This window comes from Scomber scombrus, chromosome 23 (genome assembly GCF_963691925.1).
Source record: "Scomber scombrus chromosome 23, fScoSco1.1, whole genome shotgun sequence".
In the NCBI taxonomy this organism is placed as follows: Eukaryota; Metazoa; Chordata; class Actinopteri; order Scombriformes; family Scombridae; genus Scomber; species Scomber scombrus.
The window spans coordinates 22,525,082-22,545,032 of record NC_084992.1 but is presented as its reverse complement, the minus strand read 5'-3'; the positions used below and the strand labels follow the sequence as shown (position 1 = coordinate 22,545,032).

Genomic DNA, 19,951 nt, shown 5'->3' with positions numbered 1-19,951 from the left:
GTGTGTGTTTGTTTGTGTTTTGTATAATGTCTGGTAGACACACCCACATTTTATTTCATGATCTGCAATATATATTATTTATTCTGTTCCATGTTTTATTTAATGTCATACGTTTTATTCAGTGTCCCGTGTTTTTATGTTCACACCACAGACAGTAAAGGCAATGACAGTAAGGGTAAGGGTAATCTATCTATTTCTGTGATGTGATGTCCCATTTATGATGCAGGTAATAATTAAAAGTTGATCAAAATGAAATCTGGTAGTGTGATTATTTATTAAAAATAGTGATGAAACGCCTGACTTTCAAAATACAGTGAAACAGTGTTCCTATTGGCCACTAGGTCAAAGTTAAACAAAGGTGAACTCTGACCTGATTGGACACCGCACAGAAACAAAAAAAAATGGACTGCTTGAATTTGTCCATCAATAATGTGATGAAAGGGAAAGTTCAGAGCATGTAATCACACTTTAAGAATGTTAGGTTCATTTACACTTTACCAGAACTATACTGCTCTTTACCTTGACTTCTGCATGCTTGGTCCCCTTGTTGCAGTCCCATACTGACAGCATGTGTTCATTAGTGTCATCGATCACACACAGGAACGCTCCAGAGTCCTGAAAACAACATCACAAATAAATAAAGGCTGGTCAAAAAAAAAAAATATTGTAAATTCAGTGTAATGTACATTTTTACAGTCACCACTCTGCTCTTCTCACTTTCTCTTTTTAAGAAAAATGACAGTTTCATTCACTTCTACTTTGCCAATTTTAGGGACTGTCAATGAAAGTCAATGATTTTTCACATTAAAAGTCTATCAGGAAAGAACATGGTAGAGTTCAGCGATGGCAAAGTTAAAGCAACAGGAAATAATTAGTGAAAACAAAACTATTTCTGTCAGAGAAGAGCAGCAGAGTGGTGTGTATGACACGACTGAGGGAATTATACTAAAAACTGTGTCTCTCTAACATAAGCCTATTTCAAATAAAGGTCTGGTTCTCGCTGCAGTTGAGGTAAATAAAAGTTACTATTTGAGACAGCGTGTTTCTACAATCGACTCACAGCAGAGGAAAATGCAACAGATCCAATTCCTCTCTGGAAGGTTCCCAGACCGATCTGCTGCAGGGTGACCAGCGTGGTGGAGTCCCAGATATGAACACAAGGCTGTAGGGGCTGAGACACACACACACACACACACACACACACACACACACACACACACACACACACACACACACACACAGATATAGACACACACACACAGAGATATATAGACACACACACACAGAGATATATAGACACACACACACAGCGATATAGACACACACACATACAGACACACACACACACACACACAGATATAGACACACACACACACACACACACACACACAGATATAGACACACACACACAGAGATATATAGACACACACACACAGAGATATATAGACACACACACAGCGATATAGACACACACACATACAGACACACACACACACACACAGATATAGACACACACACACACACACACACACACACAGATATAGACACACACACAAACATACGCACACAGATATAGACACACACACACAGATATAGACACACACACACACACACACACACACACACACACACAGCCTGTTATTTATGTAATTTTTGAAATGTATGAGAATACAGTATACATGCATTTGACTTTCATAGCTTCATTGTTTAATGAATAAAAGCATGTGTAAGTGTACAGAAATACTGTGTATAGTATTTCATGATGCTAAAATATTTCCATTAAGGATCCATAAGTAGGTACCTTGTCTTTTTCCACCCCTGCTGTCTGTCCAGATGCCACTCGCACCTTGTCAGGATGGATGGTGAGACTGCAAGAAAATCATTTAAAAAATCACTAAATAAAAAGAGATTATAAAAGACGTTTGGACAAAAATCTATTCAAATATATTTCTTCATATCAACACTAAATGGGATTCTGTTCACCATGGCAAAATGACAAAAGTGCTCTTACAGTCAAGTGCAGATATTTCTGGTTGTGTTGGTTCTGTACTCCAGCACTTTGGATTTAAAATGACTATAAAGTGTTTGATTCTCAGCTTTAACTTGAAGGTGTTCATAGGGTGTCACTACAGTTGAAAAATGTAGGAACAGCAGAATGGCCACAGCAGACAGGATGAAGCTCTACATTCTACATTCCTGCAGGGTTGTGCGGAGGTGTGGGTGTGTGTATTTGTGTGTAACTGCCATGCAACGTCCGGGAAATCGTGTTTTATTGATCTGATTCATGGCTTTGTTTTCACTAGTGAAGCATGAGAAGCTAAAGTTGTTTTGGTCAACGTGTTGGCGTAGAGTTTGCGATTAAACACTCAGAAGACATGTGGAGACGTGTTTGTGTCAACCTGAACTTTGCCTGGCTTTCTGCGTGATACGGTGCATGTAGCCGACCAATCAGGGCTTTCTAAACAGGATTAAAATTAATCTTTCTACATAGCTGCAGTGAATTTAGTGAAAGAGAAATGGCCCTAGAAATGGTTACAACCAAAGATAACAACTTTTCGACAAAATGGCAAATCAGTGTCATCGTCAAAACGACCTTAAAGTTAAAAGTTATTGTTTCATTTCAAATCAAATGTGATGGATACACAACCAAATCAAATTCATCCACATCTCTTATATGAAAAGAAATCCCTTCACAAACTGGCTGAAGTTAAAAAACGGGTTTCACAAAGCAGGGGTTTTTTTTGGTCTCTGAGGTCAGTTTAAAAAGCATATGGTTGGATTTATTTCACTGAGTACATGTGACCGTGTTAATGTCTTAACACTTAGCCAAAAATAAGTCTCAGTATTAGGTCAGGTTGCTCATATTCACAGCTTCATGTAGAGAGCCTGGCATCAGTTTGGGATCAGGATTCAGTGTGATGTGTTGAGAATAGAGGCATTGAATATCAGTATACTCTACTTGAGGGTGTGTGTAAGGTATGTGGACTCGGTTGAGGCCAAGTGCATGATGCCAAGTGCAGGAAAATCCCCTGCTTTTAGGACCTGATATGAACCTGCTTTTTTTTATATCATGGCTCTCAAAAGAAACATCATATCACGTCTATTTTTTCAGCCAAAGTGCTTCAGAAGCATGTGGTAACATGCCTCCCATATCTCAAACACACACAGTAAATACTCTGCTGGCTTTGAGCAGGTTTAGTTTTTGGGGAGTTACATGCTGGAACTATTTCTTGACAAAAAACTCCCAATATGCTAAACTATCCTTTTAAAGTTTGCTGATTTAGTGGGTTTCAAATTAAGGAAGGATGGTTGTCTATTTGATGATAATATGAATGACTACACAAACACTGATGTTTGTAGTCTGAACTGAGCATCTACAGGAGTGCTCAATTTGGATTATGCCACAAAGGATGGTAATGCATTATATTGTGAAGGTTGTTTTCTGGGGTAACATCTGGAGTTCTCCACAGCACTGACACACCTAAGGTTTATTGTATCTTATCTATAGATGTACTGTAGTTTATATACTGTACACTGACCAGCGGACGCAGTCGGTATGTTTGCGATAGTGGCGTTGCGTGCGCTTGTTGATGTGGTAAAGGACGACGACACAAGCAGTGAAGTACACCGCCTCGCCCGTTGGAAGGAAGTACAGGTTGGCCCGACAGTCCCGTCCCCGGTAACCATAGCTGGCACGGCGGGGTCAAGGGGATGTCATTCATGTGAATCAGTGGTTCATTTCATTCATTTAAACATATGGGACTCAACATTTCACAGCATGAATACGTGGTTGATGCTGCTCTCACAGATATAGACTACTGGAGATACTTTCCATTACAGACAGTGTGGTTTGAATCCAGGAAGAGTGAAATCAGCAGCGTCTGAATGTAACATAAGCCTCATAAAATGGATCGACCGGCTGTGACATTCTAAAAGGATACACCCAATCTAGCTCCAGTCTCTCGGAGGGCGGCTCCATCTTCAGGTCTTCATAGTTTTGGATGTTAGAGGGGATGTACATTGTGATGGGTCGGCCTCGGATGAACATTTTGATGGACTGCCCTGGAAAACAAACACAGTAGAGTTCCACTAAGGTAACGGTAAACAGACAAATACGAGTGTTTTGTTTCATTTTTTCTTAATGAATCATATTCCTTAAGTTTATTATCTTTTTGGGGAAATGAAATGGTAACATTGAACTTTACAAGTCTATAATTTCCGGTCAATTTTCGGGAAAAGAGAAACAATATTGTGTGACAGATATTTTTAATTTAGCTTTTAGTTGAGTTTATAAGCAGTTGTAAATCTCTGGAGGACTTCCCTTGAAAAAATTGCTCACTTAAATAAAATTGAATGTCAACCTTTACAAGTTATATGAGTTAGCTGTTATCACACAGCTCACTCATAATATAAAATATCCAAATTCCAAATAATCTATTTAACATTTTTTAAAGACCGTGTAAAGTGAATTCAGGCATGTTCTTCTAAACACATTAAATAGGTCATAAATGTATTTCTAAAAAAGGTGTAGAAAGCATTTCAACCATTTAGATTTGAATTGTGGAGCTAGGCTTCACAAACTGTGTTTCAACATTTCTGTGTTCAGGATTTAATGGGCTGGTCTGAAAATCAATAGTTAACCAGTTAACCAATAGCACGGTTACACACCGGAGCATAAACCCGCCCCTGCTGCTGTAGAGGTATAAATACATTCAGCGCACACTACTACTACAACAGTCTACAGTTAGCCAGTTAGCTGAGTTAGCCGCCGAGCTAGCCGCTGAGTTAGCCGCCGAGCTAGCAGCTGAGTTAGCAGCAGAAAGCTCTCAGAAGTAGCGTCCGTGTTTCTGGTAAAGGTGGTGACTTTGATTGACAGGTGACACTTGGTAGGGGGCGGGGTTTCAGCGAACTCGGCGGGCACTCCCACAGCGTTTGGGAGCAGATAAATAGGCAGACTTTTACACAACTTTGAAGCCTAATTTCATATATTTGGCGATTTTTTTAATTATTCAAATTTGGCAGGGTGATTAACAACACACTTTTCTGTGGTATGTCAAACTCAGAACACATATTTATTTTTACTTTACACAGACTTTAAAGTCTATATTTTTGGCATGCAGGCACTCCAAATTAAAATTGTGATAGGACTGGACAGAGTTGACTATATTTTTCAGCTAAATAATTGTTTGAAATGTGTCCAGTAACTTTAAAGTGATTTCCTAAACTTGGGTCACACCAACATGTGTCTTGAACAGAAAATGCAGAATATGAAAAGATTTTGTTCAACTGATAAGTGACAGGCTTAAAGCTGCAGCAGAACAAGAAGGAAACACATCTGACATGTTATCAGCCATTTTTGCATCAACCTGAGCTTTATCTGTTTATTACATTACAATGTTGTTATGGTGAACATGTTATAAAATGACACCAACAGCAACATTATCATCCCATTGGAAATAAGTTTATGTTCACTGGATGAATCTAAGTCCAATATTCCGGTTTTACTGGTCGGCTGCCAGTAGACAACAGAGGAGGACTGTCTTTAATAGGCAGCGCATCAGTAATATATGTACAGTGTGCTTCTGGAAAAGTAAAGCATGCTCTGTTGACCGTCCCTGCATAAACATAGCTGAAGATACAAAGTGACATAATAGCAGGTCTACCTTGGCTGTAGGTTCCTCTTCTCGACCCGGGGGATCCTGTGGGAGAAAAAGCCAGACAAATAAACACAGAGATCCTCTGAGCTTTAAATCACAGCTGATTCTAGTCATACCTGACCTAGCTTTGACTTTAGGAATCCCCAGAAATCTATTCCCAGTTTATATGCGTTAGCTGTATGAGCTTAGAAACTCAAGCTGGGTTATATTTGATTTTTCCAGTTCTTTTTGGGGATGTCAAAGCTGGCTCTTTTAACTTGGCAACTGTTTTTGTTTTTTATTTTAAAAAAAGTGGAGGGTGGTGTGGAGGCAAGCAGTGAGGCTGAGCAAAACTAAAATGTGACTGTTCAGATTTGAACCATCTGTCTCTCAGATCATGAACTATAAGGCCAGAGAGTTTGGGGCTGGGGAAGTGGTGCAATGACACCTTGAGAGGAGAGTTAATGAGTCAGGATCCTCAGCCTTGCAACCACAAACATCATGGGACAGTAAGAAATAGGATGAAATAAATCAGCAGAACAAATTAAATCCCATTTCACCCTATTGATGGATCGACTGTCCAATGTGGGCCTGGGTATCACTGTTTTTCTACTAGTTTTAATAGTACAACACAATACTGATACACATTACTGCACAGTAACTTTCAATTTAAACCAAATGTTAATATTAAGGTCAATCTGAGGTTTAAATTCAGTCAGGCTGTCTCTATTTTAAAGGACCAAACATTAACATTGATTCCCACTAAATGTTACTTTACTTGCAGGTTATATCATCACCTCCAGAGTCTCCTGCACATTCAGAGTGTGTTTGTCTTGAATCTTAATGCCTCCCCCTCCCTTACATCATTATACTATTATATTATCATTATATCAGTGGTATAAAATGACAATAATATCGTTTCTTGCGATTATTTCTGAGACAATATATAGTCCAGGGGTGACACCCTTCTAGTTAACTGCCCATTATCCTGTTGGGAATTAATCATAAATTATTTGTATTTTTTATTGCACAAATCCCACCAAAAGTTAACTGTAACTGGAGAGCACTAATAGGATGCTATCACAGTATAAATCTTGTGATAAGAGCATGGCTTAAAACAAATGCTGGGGGATATGTGTTGATTTCTTGCCTGAATAAAATACATTTTGGCCCTAGTCACAGTATGTCTGGTTGATGTGTCAAAGAGAAAGTAAAGATTATTAATCTGGCCAGGCAGTAGATGTCAGCTTTCCAATGACAGTTATTAATATCCTGTGCCACTGACATATTTTAGTTTGTACAATATTCCAAAGTAATAAAAACTGTCTGACAGGAAATTTTGAGTAGGGCAAAGGACAAATATCTCTCTCCCCACAGTCAGGTATATAAAAAGCTTGCCTCATGCCAGGCAGCATTATCACCAAAAAACCAACCCTAACCCTAACCCTAACCCAAAACCAAGAGCCAGACAGAATGAGAGGAAAGACAGTAGGGAAAGACAAAAAAATGTTGTTTTGGCCTCCTCCTCTGCAAAGCTGGTTATCCATCATCCCGTCAGGCAATTTAGAGTGGTGCGGTGGCTCGGCTGACCACAATGGATGTGATTCCAGGCAGCGCCCTCGGCCCAAACAGGCGCTGCAGTGTTTTGCTGCGCAAGAATTCCCGTTAAAAAAAGTTGATGGGAGTTTTACCAAAATACGGGGGAGGTTGAAAGGTCCTGTTGAGTGATATTTCTTGTGTTCAAGGAATATGTTAGCCTTAAAGATGACCTGGTAGCTTTCAGCTGGACGTCAAGCTGAGTTAAGCAGTTTTATGTTGGCAGCATTGAGACCGGTTGTCCTGAGAGAAAAGTTTGAACCATGTGGACTTCCTGTCATTACTTTTGAGCTACAGCTACGCTTACTGTATATCAATGCTGTATGTGTGAAGACCATTCACACATATGTAAAATATCCATCGGTAGAAATGATGTTCTGACTTTTACATAAATTTTACTTACAGTGTGTTTGCAATGCTTTAATGATGCCTTTAAACACCCATGAGCGCTACTTTATAGTGAACTGACATCTTCCTTTTACACATAAAAGATTCATGAGCAATAAAACACTCAGTTTAATACACTCAGGGGTTTTGCTGCTGAAGCTTAGCTCGTCCTGGTATGACCAGTGGCTTATGGCAGCTAATATTAGCAAACTTCAAATAGACATTGCTGTGTAAGTGACATTAATGAGTCAGTTTGCCAACTTTATGGCTCTTCTGTACTTGTGCTAATGTTATACTAGCGTGTGTTTTAGCATTTGTCAGTTTTCCTTTATTGTTAACTGTGCTTCAGTGGGTGTTGTTAAGCAGACGAAAAAGACAATCACGTCAGGTTAAATCAATTACAGCTCAAAATCAGCCATTTAGTTTTGCTTTATTATTCAGTAGGACACATCATTCATGTTAGATGTTTCTGTAAGGGACGTTTAGTTATTTTGCTCTTAGGCTGTGACTTCAAAAAAAAAAAAAATCAAGTTTGAAGGAATGAGAGCTGACATAAAAAACAAAAGTGATGGTTAAATAAAGTACATTCAAGTACATATTCATGGAAAATGACTTTGTTATGTGAACACTGTGTTTCAACTGTTTCTATTGAGTTGTAAAAATCCAATATTATCAGTGTGCCCTCACAAGAAAAATGAAGCATAGGTCTAAAATTCAGCTGTAAAAACTGACCCCTACTTGCGTTTACTACGTTGTAGTAATCATGACCCCGGGGAAGTGAGGCTGCTTAGATGACATCAATATATGTGGTTATGTCCTTATAAGGATGTCTAGGGTTGGGATGAATGCTAAATACTTAGTAAGATGATATGAGATGATGTTTTCTTTTATGTGCAATATTCTGAACATGCAATTTCTCACAGCACTTTTTTAAAAACTGTGACATTTATGTATTGATGTTATTTATTATATTTATTATAGTGTGGAATATGTGCAACACCTTACTGGAGTAACACTCTCATTTCATTGCATGGTTTTTTAACAATGCAATAACAATAAAGGCATTCTATGCATGGTATAAAGACATCTGTTAGCGTGTCATGTTTTCAATCAGGACATTTTTTTAAAAACTATAACAATGTTACTGTTTCTATGATAATGAAGGTTACGTAACTCTAAGGAAGTACTGTGTTTCAAGTAATAAATGTAATCCAAACCAGGATCTTTCCTTAACTCTAACTGGTAACCAGAACTCAACCACAGCTCCGTCACACCATAAAACATCATTATTGTTTAACGGTGGTTTTGGAAAGCAGCATGTTATACTACTATGAGTTATTCTGAAATGTCAGTTGAATGTGAACTGAATGTAATGAAATGTTGTACACTTGTTTTGTTTCAATACAGGGTTGTTGGCTTCAGATTTGTTGTCATGGTAATATTCCTGCAGGCATCATACTGACAAGGTGGCAGTTATTCTCACCTATATTTGCATTTTTTTTAGCATCTATGATATCCAATCCAGAATGCTTCTTGGATGGTTTGGTGTCATGTTAATTTGTTCAGCACAGCTTGATAGTTTTCTCCTGGTTGGAGCAGAGGGACAGAGCAAGCCCTGTAGCACCTAAACTGTCAACTGTGAAGTCTAACCAATCATTACAGGTCAGATTTTTTTTCTTCTCCATATTATAACTGAAGTTTGAATTCCAAATGAACAGTGACAGCCCTATTTTACCCTGGCCACCATGCTGTGGTAGCGGTTGCTTAGAGGCAGTTAACCCAACGTTTTTGAGGTCTATCAAAGAAATATGCAGATTGAGAGTTCAATTCTCTCCATGCTCAGTCGGCATGTTTGTGGTCATTTTTAGGCAATGTTTTTGGTAATGACACAGAAAAATGACATTCCCATTTCAATCCTTCAAAATAGGATTGAATTGCTGAAAAGAGGTCTGGAATCAAGCTGCAGCAGTTGCAAAAAATTCAACAAAATCCGGTTTGAGGTTAAAACTGTTTTATCTGCATTTCAGCTATTCATCTAAATGCTAAAATAAAACCCTGTGACTTGTATCGTGTTTCCCACTGATCACATTTAGAGACTATTAAGTCATAGTGATTGAGTTTTCTACCAGCTGAATTCTTGTTTTGCTTCATGTTCACGAAATGCAAGTGAGAGATTCTCCTAAAGTTCTGTACTGCAGGAATGAGGCTTAAAAACAGGGCTAACCGTAACCAAACTTAAAGCCAACACTCATAAAAGTTACACTAACCACAAGTGTGGTTAGTTGGGAAATGCACTCATTTTTGCACAAATAACTACATGTGTGAACCACTGTGAGACTGGCTGGGCACAAGTACAGAAGTATAGTTAAAGTCAGGCCTTGCCAACACTAAAGTTGGGACACAGTGAAACGTGGGAAAGGCCTTTATTATAACATAATGATATGTGGTAATGATCTATATATTTTTGAAGTCTCAGATGCCATTCGGAGGTCATGCAGAATTCCTCCAAGGATTCTCCTTCTGTTACATTCAGTGAAAAAAAAAAAAAAAAGTATTGCTAGCTGTGATGTTTTTGCACTGCGCGTCAGATAAAAGGTCACCTGTCACTCAAAGCGTTCTGTTTTCATGCAAGCATAAAACATCTTCTATGATGTTTGGCTCCAGATGCTGTCAGGCAGGCTGTGTGCACATCAAACACACTACAGCACTGATAGCTTGTAAGTTAAAGGGTGCAATTTGATAGAAATGCAGAATGAAGTGCAATTAGTGGACCTTACTGACAATGACGGTAACATTACAAAGCAAAATCAAGGCCCTGATTATGAACTAGGCGTTGCCATTTACCGCTTTCGTAATTGTTCACCACATGGCTAACCACATGCTACATGGCCAACTGCCTTGTTAACTACTTGCCTTCAAGAACACTGTGATCATCTGCTGCTGGTTTAATGAAGGTTTCCAGCAACAGCCAAAAGAAAATCATGGATGCAGTCTTTGTTAATTACACCCCAAAACTAGATATCAGGGAAGCCAGCTCACTAAATATATTTAAAAGAAAGCTAAAATCTTATCTCTTCATTTTAACCTTTAACTATATTTTTTCTCGTCTTCACACTTACTTGATTATATATATTCTATTTATTTTACTACTTCAATCAATCAATCATATGTTAATATGCCTGATGTTAAGTATATGACAGATTACACTCATTGGCAATTTGTTGAATCCCGACAGAACTTTCTGGTTTGTGTTTGGACTATCGCTCACCTGTGTTCAGTTAATAATGACTTGTTGTGTATTTAAAGCCAAGTGTTCCCCTTGTTCAGCTGCCAGGCTTCATGTCTTTGCTTTCTAGTCTCCAGTCTGTGACCTGAAAACCTGTATCCTGCCTGAGTATTGGACTTTGGATTCTTGCCTGCACATTTTTGGATGCCTTTACCTATTTTTGGACTGTTTCCCCAGTTTTGACTATAGTCAGTCTCACTTACTCAGCAAGCTTGTGTATCTCAAGTTTTAGGTAAATTGTTAAACTGCCTATATCAATCTGCCTCAGTCTACATTAAGGTCCTTCTCCTGTATTCTTTGCACCAGCTGTCACATCATTTGAATAAAATAATGAACTCAGTCACCTTATTTGCAGTCTAACAGCAAAGTCAGATCAAAACTCACTTGTCACAGTATATGTTTACAACCCTACCCACGCTATTTCCTGTCCTCACCGTTCACCGCCACACCACGCAAGTACATGTTGCCAGGCAGCTTTAATCTAACACAACACAGAAAAATGTAAAGATACATCACCTGCATTGGAAACAAGCTCCTTAGCCCGGCTGTGGAGAAAGGAAACAACCATGTGAGACACATATATAAAAACCATTTGATACAAAAATAGTAGTTTCAGTTCATCTTTCCCTGACTTCAATATGTTTCTGTGAGATCTTCATGGGAATGGAATTTTATTATTATTCACACAGGCCATCAGTGTTCCAGTAAGTGTCTCTTTGATGAGATATGCAAGGCTGTAGCAGCCATTGGAAAAAGTGAGCTAAGTGACTGTGTGGTGACAGCTGTGAGTGATGGCAGCGTGGCTCACTTCTCCAGACTTGGGGAGCGGGTGAGAAGGTTGGCCGAGGATGCTGCCTTCTTGTCCAGACGTTTCCTCTGCCTCTCCGGGTTCCCCAGTTTCTCACTGTTCCTACGAACCCTGGAACACCACAGGACAGGATCAGCTTCGATTTCCAGAAGTTAAAACACACAGACACTAAATCCCACAGATGTATGCAGTCGCTCAGTGATTTGTGCATGCAAATGACCCATACCAGTGTGACTGCATGCGGGTACAAGTGGAAACAGAAATGTTTATCTTACTATATTTAAAGGATGATTTAATTCACGACTTTTCCAGTGGATAATTCTGATTTATTACAAATTGGGCCTTACTTTTCAGTTTTGGCTGTAATGCTTTTGGGTTACCACACCATTGTACTCACCAAAGTAACCCACCCTTCACTTAGCCTTGCCCCCATTAGTGACTGTTGCTATGCCTGTCAAGCCTTTATATTTTAGCACTGCACATATGCCATTCACAATTATAACAGTGGCAAATGTACCATGAAAACTAGTGGTACTTTTTGAAACAATGGGTTCAAACAGAGGTAGACCAAAGCATCTTTTAATTTCTAGCTGGCGTCGGTTGATTTCTGCCAGCTGAAATGACAGCTATCGCTAGCAGATTTAATCAGCTGTAGCTAGCAAGCTTATTAACATTAACCCTGCAAGTATGTAGTAAAATAGTGAGATTAAAGTAGCAGGTTCAACACAAAAAGTTAGCAACTTCATTAGTTTAGTATCTATGTAGACGGTATGGAATTGCAGTGTAGAGCTTGTTAGCACTAATATGGCAGGAAACCTACATCAACAGTGTGAAAGTTGTGGTAATATCCTGTTTATTAGCACTTTTGTCTTATTTGTATCTCATTAAATCAGTCATACACACAGCACTGTCCAACTTCTATCTGTGGACATGTTGCTATGGTGATTGTATGAACAAAATACAGCATAATGCATTAGACTAGTAAACTGGAACAATACAAACTCGGGTGTGACGTCATTCCCAGCTCTGAGTTCCGACTTCCAAAGTAAATGGAAAACAGCATTAGTTGGAGGTAAAACGCAACTACAGTACGTATAGAAGATCAAGGTTCTAGCAGTAAGTGGGTCATAATGGGTTTGGATTATAATGTTACCTTCCACCTTCATTTACTATTATAAATAAGTTTGTCTAGCCTGAGGATTTGTTGCAATGATTTTATCTTCCCAGATCTTAACAATGAGTTTGATGAGTACACTTGGTGAGTTATTACTGATAAGCATGTTGAACAAAACCAAACACACATCTGTAAACCATAATTAATCTTTAACAGCCTCTGAAGGACTTCTCGCGACACAACCCCTGTTTCCTGGTGACAAGCCAGCATCACCAGAGGAAGTGTTAGGGGACTAAAATAAGCTCTGGCGTCTATCCACGTCACTGGTCTCAGATTTAGGAAGTGTAACTCAGCTAACCACCCCTTCTCCTAAACCTCTATACACTAATAATATATAAATAATGCACGGGAGTAGTTGGGTGAACATTAAGGCATAACCATCCCAGTACTTCAGGTTTCCATGGAGGGGCATGGCAGAGCTGAGCTGAGGGACTAGAGCATAGGTTATCCATCACCAACAAAACCTTTTACAAGCCACAGCAAGGAAGTAGCACAACAAAGAACACATGCATGCACAAGCACATACACACATAAACAAAGGCAGGAGTGCTAAGGAAGTACTTCTGTTAGAAAGACAATCGCTTTAAGAGTTCAGAGTGGAGAACAAATCATTGCATGCAAGAGATCCTTGATTCAGGGATGGATTAAAAGGTTAGGGTAGAGCTACATAGAAACAACTCAAAATGTATGGCTGTGTTTCTGCAAAACCCAGTTGATTGGCAGATCCTTCATAGCACTGTCAACACTGCACATCTGCATTGTTTTAAAAAACTATCTACTTTAATATGTTGTGGCTACAGTAAAGCTGTAACAGAGAGGATGGATATTCACTCTGTTGTAAACTGATTGGACAAATATGGTGTTTCAAAACATTTTCTGTCCATGAAAGGTTACATCTGTGCAGTCGTGCAAATTCACAACCTTTCTCATTCACTCTTAAATGTATACATAGTGTAACCCTAACCCCAACCCCAACCCTTTTTCTACATGGTGCTGTGTTCAATTGCCCTCACATCACATTTTCCACTGGACTCAAATTGGTGTGCCGTGAAGCTAATCTTGGATATGTCACTCAGTGCGGACTGTTGCCATTATGTTCCAACACAGCTTTATGTTTCCTTTGCCCACTGCTCAAACACATGGAAAAGAAAGCACATGGACGCTGGATTGAAAATGACGACAGAACGTGTCATCCCCCTAGGGTTTCACAGTCTCGCACGGTGTAATCGCACCCTGGTAACCTGAGACTTACTGCTTTACAACTGGGGTTTGCATTTACACAAGTCAGAATCAGAGAAAGAGTTGATCGGTTGTATAACACCATGCAGGGATTCTTGAGAGAGAAGATGATTACGAAGTGATGAGGCGGAGGATGACAAGATCACCCACAGATTTTGCTTCTCTCCTTCCTGGATAGTGGACAGGGGTCCAGAGCGAGGGCTGGGGTTCTGCTCTGATGTTCTGACTAAAGGCGAGGCAGAGCTCGGGTCCTCTGGAGAGCAGGTTCCATCCTGGAAGTCCTCCCTCTGAAGGCCTGTGATGGTGGTGGGCTGAATGGGCTCCTCCACTGACGATGTCCAGCTCATCTCCTTTTCCTGCTCACTTCTACCTTCTTCATATTCCTCCTGCTCCTCATCCTCTTCTTCCAGACCAGGGACACGGTGGAGCTTGGCCCTTGTTGCTTCAACCATGGGTTGCCCTGGTGGTAGGGCGTCCTCCAGCTGCAGGCTCTGTGCCCGCTTGGGGGCAGGGATCCTTTCCTGCCCAGTGTCCTGCCCTAGGATGGTGGGTTCTGTCTGGGTTGACCTGTCCAGTGTTACTGGTCTGGGTCTAGGCTCCACGGACACTGGACTTCCTATGTGACCATTTGCATTGGTCACAGTGCTTTCTGACAATTGACTAGAAACAGGTTTAAGGTCAACACAGAAGTCATACAGGCAAATTACACACACATCATATTACACAACCAGGTTCTTGAATAAACTAGCATGACAAGCAATACAGCTATACATCAAGTGATATAAAATGATGGTGGCCCATACTGCTCAACTGAGCCCTTGGTGTGTAGGTCCAGTACCTGGTAGCAGGGTGACGGACTCCATCGATGGCTGAGCTGGTGGACAGTTTTCTGTTGCTGGTACAACCATCTGAACAGCAGACTTGGTTCAGGACCCGTGCAGCACTCGGGTTCACTGGGTAGGATGACAGTTAGTTATTAGGTTTTTTTTTTGAGTGACACTGTACTAGCACCATGTCTACATGTCCTGTCATGTTTTCATGAGTGGTATATAAGGGTGTAACAAGGCTAGGTTTCTTTTGATATTTTTTTACACACTAGTGCCAATACAATACTAACATATTACAATTTATTCTTTTTTTTTTTTTTTTTTTTAATGAAAACATATTTTTACCCAAAACTTTTTTCATTTCACAAAAATGGCAGTTTTCAAAACTAAATGTCTAAAAATAAACCGCCATAAATAACTTTGCATAAATAAAACTAAACATTTTGACATCATTTATTTGGAACCTGAAGTTCAATACACAGCCAAACATGTGTCAACCAACAGTAATCTGTTGTGCTGTGCATGCACATACTAGAAAGTAGCTTCAGGATTTTCAAGCCTGAGTGTTAAATGGTTATGCTATTATTAACAAGGTGTAGCATTTTTTCTAAATGCACCATGGAAACATCTGTAGCAGTAACTGGGTTCAATTTAGGGTGCAACCATTAAATAATAATAATAACAATAATTATAGTACAGAAACAAGAATCCTGCACACACCTGTTCTTGATATAGCTACAATGCTTAAGTCAGAATATCTCTATCAGTTAACCTGATTATGCCCAGCAGTAGAGTCGGACAATTATACAATATAAAAATGACACAACTCTTAAAACTGTGGTAGCTATAACTTTTATATCTCCAGTGGGAAGAGGTCATTGCAGTTCATGTTGCATATTAAACATGATGATACTTTATTGCAGTCATTGATGCACAGGATCTTTGAATCAGTATCATACAGGATTGTGCAGAATGTTTTTGATTAACCAAAAACATTTCCATCTGGTTGTTTTAACAGTTTCTCTATTGAATTTCCATATAATGTACCGTATCATTAGATTTAGATCAATATCACAAAATTACATTAGTGTAAGAAGTTCTCATTTTCTATTTTTAGTTCAGTTTGACAACCATGGCATTTCATTTTTTCAAAAAACTGGAGAAAAATGTTGTGTGACCTGTTTGAATCATCATGTGAATTGAATCAGGGCTTTAACATTATACGCACATTCTACTGTGGTTCTACTTACTAAGTACATACAGGGCAAAGGAAAAAGCTCTTATGTGTGTCAAAATCATTTTAAAACAAAGGTCAACTTATTCACTTTTTTATTGCTTTCAACCACATCTCAGACTGGCTCAGGAGCTTTTAAGGCAGTGACATACAGATATGATCTTTGAGCTGATATTTTTCTATTGCCACATACACTTTTTTCCAAGATCAAGAATAAACTTGTAAAAACGGACAAAAGTCAGTTGTGTAATATGAAGCAACGCCTGTGAGCTAGTTGCTAGTTCAGAGAGTTCAACTCCAGCTGCTGCTCCACTCACATGCCATACTCCCCTCACTGTAACGCATATCCAATGCACCCATGCTGTCATTGCTGCTGCTGTTGTCATTCATATAGCATTTCAAAAGTCCCATCTCCACCCCAGCATTCACCTGTCTCTGTGTCTATCTACCCCTAGATGGGAAGTCTGAATCATCACTCTCCACTCCCTGCTGTGTGAGATCAATCTTTCCTTGTGGGGAGCCTAGATTCCAAACACTAATTCTACATTTAAATAATAATCTATTCCACATGAGTTGGCTGGTAATATTGTGTCTAAGTCCAGTAATGTGCATCTGCATCATAACTCTGATAAAAACTGATGGACAAAGAGTCCTGCAGAGTATCACTCACCTGCGATGAGCTGCTGTTTCAGTAACGGGAGGAGCTGATCATGGAGGCGGATCTTGCGCAGGGCGTCGGCCAGGGAGGATTTCAGCAGCGTGATCTCATCCTCCTGCGCCTGCAGACGCACCTCCATCATGGATGCTCGGTCTGGAAACTCAGCGCTGCTGTCCGCTGACGCATCATCTGAGAGGAGAGCAGCAGAGCCAGTGAGGAAGGCAGAGACATGGTGAATTGATTTAGAGTTGTACTGGGTTTGAACTCTATTTACTTTTTAAGTAAGGAAATTGCTTATTTTTTCATTTTTAAAAACAGGATAAAAGGTATTTCTAGAAATGTTTCTGGGAACAAAATCGAACCTAAGCCTAGAGCCTCTTAAGAGACTCGGCATCGCTGACAGATCTACAGTCACAATAGTCCTGTTTCCATTAAGGAAGTTCCAGGTAAAATCTAGGAGGCAGGAACTTTACAGGAACATCCTCTCACTCGGTCCTCTCAGCCATTGTGTGTCCATTGCAGAGTAGGACTTGGATAGGACACACTGGACTGTGGATGTCACCTAATCATTCTGCAACAGTTTCAATCGCCGCATAACCGTTGTGTGACAGTTTTGACAGTGGTGTCACAAAGGCAACGCACCAAATGCATAAAAATACCCAATCAGCAACGAGTCAACGTCAATCCCCAACAGTAATCACCATTTTTTTTGACATCTTTATATACCAGACATGTCCAAACTCTTCCATAAAGAGTCGTGTGGCTGCAGGTTTTTGTTCCAACCAATCAAGAGCACCTGATTCGACCAATCAACTGTCTGCAGACTGAGATCAGTTGATTCAAGTCTGGTGTGCTCCTTCTTGGTTGGAATGAAAACCTGCAGCCACATGAACAACTAATGGATTAACTGAGATTATTCAATAGTAGATATAGTTGTCAATTGCAGCATTATCAGCCCGTTAGTAGAGATTTCTGCTGGATGTTACTATTCATTCATGTTATTTCAACACCTGTTGAATCATCAACAGTAGTCAGAGCTGAGTATTTGTTCGCCCTGTATGATTCAATACTTGGCGCCTACTTCGTGTTACCTGTCAAAATTGAGAGCTACAGGTAATCATGTAATCTAAGCACTGGAATTACATCACAGAGTTACTAATATGAGTCACAGAGTAATGAAGGAGTGTTGAAATCACAGATGGGGGTTAAACAATGGGTGATATCAGCCCCACGGCCAGTTCAGGCCTGTACAATAGTCTGCTCCAAAACCGCCTGTCATTCATCTGGAATTTACGGTAAGTAGTACAACAAATTTCTCTGAATACCTGCCCACAGAGATATTACACCAGTCAAATTAGAGTTGCACCATCGTCAGTTGGTTGGTACCCACTGAAGAACACTAATGTAGGGGGTGAGCAATTTAAAGACTTTCCTTACAGTGAATGGAAAAACTGCGTTGAGGTTATTCTTATTAATAATATAGTCAAAGAGTTTTGCAAATTAAGACTTTCTTGTTGTCATTAGCTGACAGAATGTAATCGGGACATTTCAGCTGACACTACACAACACCTGCAACCTTTTTTCCATTCAAACTAACTTTTCCATACTGAAAGCTTTTTTTCCCATCAGGCTCTGTCATTAAGGAAGCCAAACAATTTGTTTCAATCAAACTGATGGAAACACAATTGCACTGCATTTTCCCTCCAATATATTACAGGACTGTGTAAAATCTGCTTGACATCTGGATGGAAACATAAAAGGAAAAATGGGCCTAAATACATGCTAACAGTTATGGATTACATAACTACAAGTACAACAACGTGTGTGTGTGTGTTTGTGTGTGTGTGTGTGTGTATGTGTGTTTTCTGACCCGCTGTCCATTTTGAGAAGAGATTACAGATGTTTAGAGCATTGTACTCTAACAGAGGAGTGTCCAAAACTTCTCAAAGACCCTATTGTGTGTGTGTGTGTGTGTGTGTGTGTGTGTGTGTGTGTGTGTGTGTGTGTGTGTGTGTGTGTGTGTGTGTGTGTGTGTGTGTGTGTGTGTGTGTGTGTGTGTGTGTGTGTGTGTGTGTGTGTGTGGAATGCCTCCTTCTGTTCTTGTGTCAAAGGATGGAACAAAGCTGTGCGTGGCGAACATCAGGAGGATAATTTCCCGCTCTTAAACACTCGAGCTCAGCTCCACTCAGCTGTGTTCTCATGATTACTCAGCCACTGAATTCTCGCTCAGCCATTTTAAGTGTTATTTCTGCGCTGCAGTCCAACAAAGCCTGACTGTTAATTGAGCGAGGAGTTCTGAGGAGATGGTTTTGCCCATGCAGTAATAAGTAGGTGAGAGGCTCCTCAGACACCACTCCTTCCTGCACGAGTCCTTTAAAGCCACATGGACTCAATTTTGGCAAAAGGCCAAACGTCTAGATACATAACCTGGAATTACAACATGACAGTAATTGTAGTCTTAACCTTCATTTCCACAGGTTGCCACACATTATGCTTAGGACTGAATTGTTAAAATCTTTAATTGTGGGCTGAGTTTAAACCCTGCCATGTAAAGTACAATGATGCTCTTATAATAAAGCAAGACAATGAATTCTCAAATAGTTGCCAAGGCCTTTATTAGCTTACCTTCTAAGCTCATATAGATAATTTGGTGAGAAAGCTGAGAGTAAAGCTTGGTTTTTATTTTAGAAATAAATCCTGTTTTACTCTCCAAGCTAGGAGGAAGCTGATCAGTGCCACTTTCTTGCCAGTCCTGGACTATGGTGATGTTATTTATATGCATGCTGCCTCTACCACGCTGCACACACTGGACACAGTATACCATAGTGCACTACGGTTTATTACTAATGCCAAGTCACGCACTCATCACTGTCGTCTTTATGAGATGACTGGTTTTAGCTCCTTAGGTCTGCGTAGATGGCTTCACTGGCACATTTTTATTTATAAAGCTATTAACGGTAATCTACCTAGCTATCTCGCTAGTCTGTTGACCTGGAATCACTCCATATACAATCTCCGCTCCGCTGACACTCTGGTTTTAAATATTCCACGAATTACAACCGAATTTGGTAAGACTGCTTTTAGCTATGCTGCTCCTTGGTGTTGG

The 19,951-nt window shown here is 39.8% G+C and overlaps 1 protein-coding gene across 2 annotated transcripts in view; it reads right to left on the bottom strand.

The window, feature by feature from the left end:
- Positions 1–19,951, bottom strand: part of eml3 (EMAP like 3) — a 60,903-nt gene that overhangs the window by 15,450 nt on the left and 25,502 nt on the right. The window contains exons 2-12 of one of the 2 annotated variants that reach the window (XM_062444309.1): positions 16,858–17,034; positions 14,965–15,079; positions 14,277–14,786; positions 11,714–11,824; positions 11,422–11,450; positions 5,664–5,699; positions 3,942–4,062; positions 3,540–3,689; positions 1,802–1,868; positions 1,061–1,171; positions 520–615 (exon numbers count right to left, since the gene is read on the bottom strand). In XM_062444309.1, coding sequence (XP_062300293.1) covers positions 520–615; positions 1,061–1,171; positions 1,802–1,868; positions 3,540–3,689; positions 3,942–4,062; positions 5,664–5,699; positions 11,422–11,450; positions 11,714–11,824; positions 14,277–14,786; positions 14,965–15,079; positions 16,858–17,034 — 1,523 coding nt within the window. The remainder of the gene's footprint in view (positions 1–519; positions 616–1,060; positions 1,172–1,801; positions 1,869–3,539; positions 3,690–3,941; positions 4,063–5,663; positions 5,700–11,421; positions 11,451–11,713; positions 11,825–14,276; positions 14,787–14,964; positions 15,080–16,857; positions 17,035–19,951) is intronic. The other variant, XM_062444310.1, reaches the window with a different exon arrangement.